Below are 10,069 nucleotides of genomic sequence, written 5' to 3' on the forward strand. Positions count from 1 at the left end.
CCCAGGACCCAGTGGACAAGGGCAGGCCATGCGAGAATCTTCTCTCGCTAAACTGCAGAAAGGGCTTCTGTGGCTGTCCACAGACGGCTGCGATGCTTGGCAGTGGTGTGACTTGGGAGCAAAGGGACAGCATGGGTGTGAAGAAGGCTGGCACTTCTCACTGCGTCTCTGGGAACCTGGGCCATGACGCTCAGAGGCCGGCTCCCTGCAGAAAGGCCGGGCGGCCCCAGCTGTTCCTGCCATCCCAGTTGAGGGCTGGACAGGCAAGTGCAGGACAAGCTTGAATTTCCTGCCACTGCCGACCACAGCCACGGGACTAACCCCAGCTATGACCTACAGAAGAACCACCCAGCTCAACCCAACCCAAAAAACAGAATCGCAAGCAAATACATCGTTGTCTGAAGCCTCTATCTGGCGGTGGTTTGTTACACGGCAATAGCTGACTGAAACAGATCTCAGCTCACTGTAACCTCTGCCTCTTGGGTTCAAGCAATTCTCTTGCCTCAGCCTCCCCCGAGTAGCTGGGACTATAGGCACGCACCACCACGCCCAGCTTTTTTGTATTTTTAGTAGAGACAGGGTTACACCATATTGGCCAGGACGGTCTCGATCTCTTGACCTCGTAATCTGCCCGCCTCGGCCTCCCAACATGCTGCAATGACAGACATGAGCCACCGCACCCGGCCTATCTGTGGACTTCTTTGGAACAGGAAGAGTTACAGTTTTTAATTCCTTTGTCTTACTTGGATTTCTTACATTCAAAGGAGCATTAATAATCTGTATAATGGATTATTCAGCCATGAAAAGGAATGAGGCTTTGAAGCAGGCCACGGCACGGATGCACCTTGAAGACGTCATGCTCAGCGAGAGACACCAGACACAAGAGGCCATGCAGTGTGTGACCCCATTTCTACGAAATGCCCAGGACAGGCTGATCCAGAGAGACAGGGAGGGGATGCGTGGGTGCTGGGGCTGGGGAGGGATGGGGAGTGACAGCCACTGGGCACGGGGTTTGCTTTCGGGGTGATAGAAATGTACTAGAATTAGTGGCAGCAACTGAACAACTCTGGGAATACACCGAAAAGAATTTACTCAGTTGCAATAAGTAAGCAGTAAGACGCTTTCAAAGGGTGAATTTTGTGGCAGTGAATTATGTCCCAGAAAAGCAAAATGAAGATGCAGATCCCGTTAGTTGCAAAAGTATTGCCCAGTGACACACACCATCTGGAACCTTCTCCAAACTCTTGTCATCCCCCAGGGCCTCACAGTTTGCTTGTCTCTAAAGGAGGTCGGGGGACTTGGTCAAGGCTTAACCAGAAGGGCAGCCAGTCCTGCAGGCTGGAGCTTCTCACACTGTCTGTGCCTGCAGGACTGAGTTCACTCTTTCTTTTCTCTCCATCATGGACCAAGGCTTTTGTAAATCGTAGTAAACACCAACTGCCAAGGTCTGGAAGGCTGGTGCCGATTTTCGGCTTCTACTCCTCTCTGGTGTGGACTGGGGTGGACAGTCCTGTCCACGGTGACACCAAACGGCCCTGCTTCAGGCCTCTTCTCTCTTGATAGGAGTGTACCAACATGCAAACAGTTTGGGGGCCTCCAGGCACCCCCCAAAGCCCATGCAAACCAGGGTCTCCTCCCTCAGCACTTAGGGCTGGACTGTTTTCTGGGCTGGTCACTGGGGTTGTCCTGGGCACTGCAGAGTGCTGAGCAGCATCCCTGGCCTCTACTCACTCCATGCCAAGGGCATCCCCCAGACAACAACCACAGATGTCTCCAGCCAAGGCCCAGTGTCCCCAGGGGGCAGAACGACCCCAGGTGACGCCCCAATGTGCTGGCCCCTGAGGTTAAACCCTTGGGTGACAAGTTCAACACGGCTGCAACAGCAAATATCTGCTCCAGGTGCCAACCAAGCTCTCCTCACGCAGAGTCCCACCCGGCCTGACCAGGCAGCCACTCCTCAAGGCTTCATCTGACACATGGGGAAACTGAGGCTGGGAGAGGTGGAAGGATTCCGAAAACGCTGGGGAGAAACCACATGGCCAGGCTTCCTGCGCGATCGTCTCTAACCTCATACAGGCCTGGCGTGGTAGGCAATGGCGTCCCTGTTTGGGGACAGGAAGCACCCGACTGACGGTCCCCACCGGGAAGTGACGAGAGACGTGAACTCAGGTACCTGCCTGGCCCTGCAGCCCCAAGACAGGTGAGTCGCCGTAAACTGTCACCCGGTACATCTGCGGTCCCGGGCACCCACCGTTCCCAGCACACCTCGGGGAGTGGCCCGCCTGGGCACCAGCACACCTCGGGGAGTGGCCCGCCTGAGCTTGGTTCTAAGCCCTGTGGTGTTTGGGTTCGGTCAACCTTAGAAATCACAATGTTTTGGAGAAAAACCTGGGTTTCTCCAAAAACAGGCCGATCTAAAAATAAAAGGCTGCACCATCACTCAGTCCCGCCCAGCACGCTCGCCTCTGCCTTCGTCCCCCACGGCCCGCTCCCCGGCGGTGTGTGGCCAGAAGGTGCCTATGGACATCTGATCCAGCTGCCACCTAATTCATGATCACTGTTTGACAGGCCGGGAAATGGGTATTTGGGGACATCTACTAAGTTACCCAAAGCCAACGGTGAAAAACTCTGTGATCCCATCTATGAATCCAGAAAAACCTTCAACGAAATTCAGTATGAATTTCATGTCCCCCCAAAACACTACCAACAAAGAAAAAAAGGAGAAAAAAGGAGACTGCTTCTACTTTAAAAAGAAATGTAAGACCAGGCGACGTGGCTCTAGCACTTTGGGAGGCCGAGGCAGGAGGATGGCTTGAGCCCAGAAGTTTGAAACCAGCCTGGGCAACATAGTGAGCCCCCCCATCTCTACAAAAAAAAATTTAAATATTAGCCAGGAGTGGTGGTGCACGCCTGTGTTTCTAGCTACTTGGGAGGCTGAGGCAGGAGGATCACTTGAACCCAGAAGTTTGAGGCTGCAGTGAGCTATGACTGCACGACTCTCTCTCCCACCCAACCTTGTTCAGGTCTGGATCAAATGTCACCTCCTCAGGGAGGTCCCTCCCTGGTCACCCTGTCCCCGCTTGGTTTACTTCTCTCTACTCCTTGGATCCTCTGAGGCCATGAGCCCAGGGCAGCGACCTCATCTTTCCTCCCGCAACAGTGCAGGGAGCACGAGCATGGCACGTGGGTAAGGCTGCCTGTGACAGCGTTCTCCTCCCGGGAGTCCCACGGAGGTCTGGGTCCAGGGCACAGCGGGCTTGGCTCAGGAGGGAAACGGGGTTGGATGGAGTCAAGAGCCTGGAGGCACAGGCTGCTTCCCGTCTCTAACCCCTGAGCCGCCCTGGAATAGCTGGAGCGTGGCGAGGAGCTGGCCAGAGGCCCGCTAGCCCACCTTTGCCGTGTGTGCGGCGGGGCCCGCACCACGAGAACCCCATGGCTTAGTCATGCAATCGTCCCAACAACCCCGTGATGTAGGCACTGTTACTGCTCCCATTATGCAGAGGCAGAAACTGAGGCTCAGAGAGATCAGATCACTTGCCTGAGATCATGCAGCAAAAACGTGGGGGTGGACGCACCTGATTCCAGGAGGTCAGGCCCCAGGCTGCGTCACCACAGCAGGGATGGGAGGAGAGTGAGGAGGAGCCGGGCGGGGGAAGGGCGGAGGGGCCTCCCAGGCAGAGGCACAGCCAGTGCAAAGGCCCCGGGGCAGAATCGTGTCTGGAGAGTTGGGATCTGTCCGGGCACAACCGGAGAGTCCTGAGCAGAGCACAGCCAGCCCCCACTTCCCCTCCTGGGCAGTCCCACGCCTCCCCCACGTTGGAGCCCCTGGCACCCTGGCCAGTGATGACTCTGCAGCAGGCCCGGCCCCCAGCACAGGAGAGGCAGAGCAGACGCTTCGGTGCCTGGAGCACCGCCCACAGCCTCCTGGCTGGGAAATGGCCTCTGTGTCACCCACTGGACCTCACGATGCTTCAAAATAAAGACAGACCGATAAGAAGAGCCTCCCGCTCACAGTGCGGCGGTGGTAACCGCACCAGTCATGCATGAGCACTTTTTTGCCTTATAATTAGAGGCATCAAACAAGATGAGCTCATTGCCACCCCCTCACCCCCCACACATCAGCCAGCGCACGATCTCACAGCACTCACTGCACAGATGGGGACACCTGCTGCCTGCCAGGATCCCTTTGGTCCCAGGGGCGGGGCCGACCTCCCTCCCCTTGAAAGTGGGCAGGTCTCAAGCCCTGCTTTTGGCCAATCACATGATGCAGAAGTGACACGGGGCGGGGGGGGCGGTGAGTTCTCCCATCAGCCTCTGCTCTCTTGGGATCCCTCCAGTACGATGCTGGGGCCAGGCTGGACAGCAGCAGTGATGCAGAGAGAGGCCTGGGAGAGGAGGCCACCGGGGTGTGCCGGCACCAGCCAGATGCCGCTGCCTAGGTGATCCAGGCCAACAGCAGTGATGGGGAAGAACCAACCTGCTGAGCCCAGCCAAGCCCGAGAAACCAACAGCAAAAGCACTGTGGTGTGAATCCTCTCAGTGTGGCAGTGGTCTGTTGCATAATCCATGACTTCCACCACAGACACACCCAGAGTGGGACCACCACCTGCTCAAGGTCACCCGGCACGTAGGGCCCAGGCAGCAAAGTTCCGGGCGGCTGTCTCCCTCTGAGCACCAGGATCTGGTTCCCTGTGACCCACCAGGAGAACTCAAGCTCTTAGTGCTACGCGGCTTCCACCACTGCAGACACGTCATTCAGCAGTCAGGGCCAGACACGTGAATCTTAGAAGGTTCCGAGTTATTTCTGGGTGTTGGATGGGGGAAGGTCTCTTACTTTGCAACTTGCATCCTTTGGTGCTGTTTGAAATACATATTTTGTCATTTTTATTTATAGAAATGAGGCTTTTCTCAAAGCATTAACACAGTCAACTTGTAAAACAGGCAAAGGAGAAGAAAACAAACAGTGTGAACATCTGAGAAAGACGCCCAGACCCCTCTCATGATAAAAGACGTGATATGAAACTGGCTGCCAGCAATCGGGGGGAGACGCAGGGTGTCCTCACACAGCCGGGGTGATGCCAGTGTCAATGGGTTCACCCCCAGGGGCAGCCTGGCAGCATTTCTAATGTGTGTGCCGTTGGCAGCAACTTCAATTCTAGAACTTTCTCCTAAACTTCAGCACAGGTAAAAAGACAGGAGTCTCGCTGATTATGTTGAAGTCATAGGGTCCTACAGAGACTGTCTAAAGCAGGGGCTGGCAAACCACAGTCCAGGGGCCAAATGCAGCCCACTAAAGAAAGTTTTCTTGGAACACAGCCACAACCATTTCTTCACAAATTGTCTGGCTCCTTAAGTGCTAAAACCGCAGCGTGGAGGAGTCGTGACAGAGACCACCTGGACCACAAACCCTAAAATGCTCATCTAGATTTTTTTTGTAGAGACGGGGTCTTGCACTGTCACCCAGGCTGGAGCACAGTGGTGCCATCATACCTCTGCAGCCTCCAACTCCTGGGCTCAAGTGATTGTCCTGCCTCAGCCTCCTGAGTAGCTGGGACTACAGGCGCCACCACGTCTGGCTAATTCTTTTCTTTTTCAGAGAAAAAGGAGGTCTCGCGTCGTTGCCGAGGCTGGCCTCAAACTCCTGGGCTCAAGGGATCCTCCTACCCTGGCCTCCCGAAGCAGGCGTGAGCCACTGTACTTAAGAGTAAAAGCTAAAAAATTTACTCCTCAGCCCTTTACAGCAAGTTTCCTAGCCAGGCAGTGACTCACACCTGTAATCCCAGCACTCTGGGAGGCTGATCCTCCTAAAGGGCGAATCACCTAAGGTCAGCAGTTCGACAGCAGCCTGGCCAACATGGTAAAACCCTGTCTCTACCAAAAATACAAAAATTAGCCAGGCGTGGTGGTGCACACCTGTAATCCCAGCTACTCTGGAAGCTGAGGCAGAAGACTGGCTTGAACCTGGGAGGCACAGGTTGCAGTGGGCTGAGATCTCGCCACTGACCTCCAGCCTGGGCGACACAGCAAGACTCTGTCTCGAGAAAAATAAATAAAATAAAGACAGATCAAGTGAACTTCATCAAGACTTTTGTGCCTCATAGGACACCAGCAAGAAACTGGACCTGTAGAATGGTAGAAAGATTTGAATCATCTATGTGGTGAGGGCCCCACATCTAAAAGACACGAACTCTCAAGTCACTAATAAGAACCAGGCCAGGCAGTGTCACACCTGTCATCTCAACTCATCTCAACGCTTCGGGAGGCCAAACAGGGAGGATGGCTTGAGTCCAGGAGTTTGAGACCAGCCTGGGCAACAGAGCAAGACCGTGTCTCTACAAAAATACAAAAATTAGCTGGGGGTGGTGGCGGCACCTATAGTTCCGGCTACTTGGGAGGCTAAGGTGGGAGGATCGCACCACTGCACTCCAGCCTGGGCAACAGAGTGAGAGCCTGTCTCAGAAAACAAGAAGCACAGACAACAAGAAGAGCTGGTGAAGATGTGGAAAAATGAGGAGCCCTGTCTGCCGCGGCGGGAATGTAAGACGCTGCAGCCACCGTGGGAAACAGTCTGACAGTTCCTCAAACCGTCCCACACCAGGTTTCTGCGGCCCCGCAATCCCACCCTTGGACATCAACTCAAGAGAAGTGAAAACCTCCGTCCACACAAAAACTATGCAAATGTTCGCAGCGGCACATCCACAACAGCCAAAAGGGGGAAGCAGCCCAGGCGTCCACCGTTGGGTGAATGGGCCAGCACAGCCTGGCCATCCACACGCTGGGGCGGGACTCAGCTGTGAAGAGGACGAGGCTTTGACACAGGCCGCAGCGCAGACGCACCTGGAGGACGTCACGCTCAGCGAGAGGACACAGAAGTGTGATCCCATTTTCCCTTTTTTTTTTTTTTTTTTTTTGAGACGGAGTCTCGCTCTGTCGCCCAGGCTGGAGTGCAGTAGCGCGATCTCGGCTCACTGCAAGCTCCGCCTCCCAGGTTCACGCCATTCTCCTGCCTCAGCCTCCCAAGTACCTGGGACTACAGGCGCCCGCCACCGCGCCTGGCTAATTGTTTTTGTATTTTTAGTAGAGACGGGGTTTCACCGTGTTAGCCAGGATGGTCTCTATCTCCTGACCTTGTGATCCGTCCGCCTCGGCCTCCCAAAGTGCTGGGATCACAGGCGTGAGCCACCGCACCTGGCCCCATTTTCCCACTTCTATGAAATGCCCAGAAAGTGAGTGAGGTGTTGTCAGGGGTTGGAGGAGGGGTGGCAGCGACAGTTAACGAGCTCTCCATGGACAGCTTTTGGCTGATGAGAATATTCTGGAATAAGAGGGGAGAGCTGTACAACTGTGAACATACTAAAACCTATGAACACATGTACACACTACAAATAGGTAAAACGTAGGGTCTGTGAATTATATCCCAATAAAGTTGCTATTTAAAAAGAATTTAAGGCCGGGCGCGGTGGCTCACACCTGTGATCCCAGCACTTTGGGAGGCCAAGGTGGGCAGATCACGAGGTCAGGAGTTTGAGACCAGCCTGACCAACATGGAGAAACCCAGTCTCTATTAAAAAAAAATATATACAAAAATTAGCCAAGTGTGGTGGCACGTGCCTGTAATCCCAGCTACTCAGGAGGCTGAGACAGGAGAATCACTTGAACCTGAGAGGCGGAGGTTGCAATGAGTCGAGATTGTGCCACTGCATTCCAGCCTGGGCGGCAAAGACTCAGTCTCAAATGAAAAAACACTAAGTAAGAAGTCCAAGTGCATTCCAGGCATGGTGGCTCAAGCCTGTAATCCCAGCACTTTGGGAGGCCGAGACGGGCGGATCACGAGGTCAGGAGATCGAGACCATCCTGACTAACAGGGTGAAACCTCGTCTCTACTAAAAAATACGAAAAGCTAGCCGGGTGAGGTGGCGGGCACCTGTAGTCTCAGCTAGTCGGGAGGCTGAGGCCGGAGAATGGCGTGAACCTGGGAGGCGGAGCTTGCAGTGAGCTGAGATCTGGCCACTGCACTCCAGCCTGGGCGACAGAGCGAGACTCCATCTCAAAAAAAAAAAGAAAAAGAAAAAGAAAAAAAAAAAGAACTCCAAGTGCAAAACAAGGTATATGTCCCAAACGCAGGGCAGGAAAGGAAGCAAGGACCCACAGGGGCAGGGAGCGGTGAGGGCCTGTGGGAAGGGGACACAGATGTACATACACGCACACACGTGCACACATGCACACACGTGCACACATGCACACACACAGATACACGCACGGACACGTGCATACACACACGCAGATACACGCACACACACACAGATACACGCGCACACACATGCACACATGCAGATACGCACACACATACACACATACATGCACATACACATGCACACATGCAGACACACACATGCACACATACATACGCACACGCACACATACACGGACACATGCACACACACGCACAGGACACTTGCAGGACACAGCAAGGAGGGGGTGAGCTGGCTGCAGGGGAGGGTACACCTGGGGTACCCCAGCACAGTGGGGGGACAGCCTGCGTTCCACCGGAGTAGTCGGCCGCCCCTCCTCCTTGCCCCGTTTTCCCTTCTCCCTGCTGGGTGCTCCCCACCAGGCCGCAGAGTCATCGCTTTCCCCAGCAGGCAGGCGGGCAGGAGCCAGGGCGGTAAACAGGAAGCCCTGCGCAGGCGGGCGGAGCGTCCAGAACTCCACAGGCCCCGAGCTGTTGGGCCATATCCCAGGGCCCCAGTGTCCAGGGAGAAAGAGGCTCCAACGTCAGCACCAAGCTTCTGGGCGGGTCGGTGCCGGAGGCTGTGGGGCGTGGCCAGTCAGCAGGTGGACGGGTCAGGGTCCACAGGACACGCCGGCCCCTGGGGGAAGCCCGGCCCGTGCGGGTTGCGGGAGATTCTGATGGGCCCCGAGCTGAGGTTCCCGCAGCCAGGGTCTACGCGGGGTCCCCACCCCTTTGCGCGCTCCGTCTCCAGCACAGCAGAGGTGGACGCCCCTCGCGGCTGGCTCCCCAGCGTCCCTGTCCTCCAGGGTCCCTCCGGCGAGTACGGTAGCCCTGAAGGGAATTCCGCCAGGAGCCTGAGGTTAGGCCGCGGTGGGAAACAGAGCAGAGTGCCGCAGGGCAGCCTCCAGGGGCTTGTGTGTTCCTCATCTGCGGGTGGGACGGCCCCTGGCCCCCTGCTGTGGGCGGGGAGGGGTCTGGAAGACCGGAAGGCTATTTCCAGGGCAGCATCACCAGTACTTTGGGGCACACACATCCCCAGGCGGCTCCGGTGAGGCCCCTCGCCCCTGGTTTCAGCTCCTGCTGTGAGCACCTGGCTTTCCCTGGTCCACTGAGGTCTGCGTGTGTTTTGCAGTTTTGCAGGTGATTGTGCTGTTGAAATTGCCCCCCAGGCATTGTCCTCAGGTGGTTTCGTGTCCCTCAGGGCTGGAGACCGGGATGAGCCCGCGGAGAAACCCGCAGTGACAGAAGCTTTGCTCAAACAGGACTGAGAGTGGAAAGAGAGAGAAGAGAGAGGGGGGAGAACGAGAGCAAGAGAGAGACACGGAGCGGGCCGGTCGAGGGAGGGGGACCCCTGCCCACGTGGCCACAGCCCCCTACCCCGTTTTTGAGCCCCCACCCAGCTGAATACATGCCCCGGGGTCCCCCTTCTGACCTCGCTCGCAACCCAGAGCCTGCGAAGGGGGGGTGGGGCCGGGAAAGTGCCCAGCATGGGCGGGGAGGGGGCGGGCTTGGCGCAAGGCCTGCGGTCCGTGAGCTCCCTGTGGATAAATCAACAACATGGGTGTCTTTAAAATTTTCTTAGGATCTCACTCTGTCGCCCAGGCTGGAGTGCAGTGGCGCAATCACGGCTCACAGCAGCCTCAAACTCCTGGGCTCAAGCGATCCAGCGATTCTCCTGCCTCAGCCTCGCAAAGTGCTGGGATTACAGACGTGAGCCATCGCGCCCAGCCCTAAAGAAAGATGCCTTGAAATAGAAACGGACACACAACAAGGTCACGTTATCGACTGGCTGATGGAAACGTCGTGCCCAGAGGCTCACAGGAACCCAACCTTGGG

The 10,069-nt window shown here is 56.0% G+C and overlaps 2 protein-coding genes across 51 annotated transcripts in view; one reads left to right on the forward strand and one right to left on the reverse strand.

Moving 5' to 3' along the window:
* PIP5K1C (phosphatidylinositol-4-phosphate 5-kinase type 1 gamma) overlaps positions 1-10,069 on the reverse strand; it is a 67,910-nt gene that overhangs the window by 45,907 nt on the left and 11,934 nt on the right. The gene's annotated exons all lie outside the window — the stretch shown is intronic.
* Positions 8,015-9,633, forward strand: LOC144336967 (uncharacterized). 2 transcript variants are annotated; one of them, XM_077979150.1, is made up of 2 exons: positions 8,015-9,092; positions 9,366-9,633. In XM_077979150.1, exons 1-2 carry the CDS (start codon positions 8,110-8,112, stop codon positions 9,499-9,501), a joined length of 1,119 nt encoding a protein of 372 aa, XP_077835276.1. In that variant the 5' UTR covers positions 8,015-8,109; the 3' UTR covers positions 9,502-9,633. The 2 variants fall into 2 exon arrangements, with proteins under 2 accessions (XP_077835276.1, XP_077835277.1); XM_077979151.1 differs by having other exon boundaries at positions 9,435-9,633.

The sequence above is a fragment of the Macaca mulatta genome, chromosome 19 (assembly GCF_049350105.2).
Source record: "Macaca mulatta isolate MMU2019108-1 chromosome 19, T2T-MMU8v2.0, whole genome shotgun sequence".
NCBI classification, from domain to species: domain Eukaryota; kingdom Metazoa; phylum Chordata; class Mammalia; order Primates; family Cercopithecidae; genus Macaca; species Macaca mulatta.

Bases quoted from the DNA above. Each gene is read 5' to 3' on its own strand.
- LOC144336967 (XM_077979150.1), top strand. From the start codon at position 8,110: ATGTCCCAAACGCAGGGCAGGAAAGGAAGCAAGGACCCACAGGGGCAG. The intron at 9,093-9,365 runs GTTAGGCCGCGG...TGTGTTTTGCAG, and splicing joins AATTCCGCCAGGAGCCTGAG to TTTTGCAGGTGATTGTGCTG.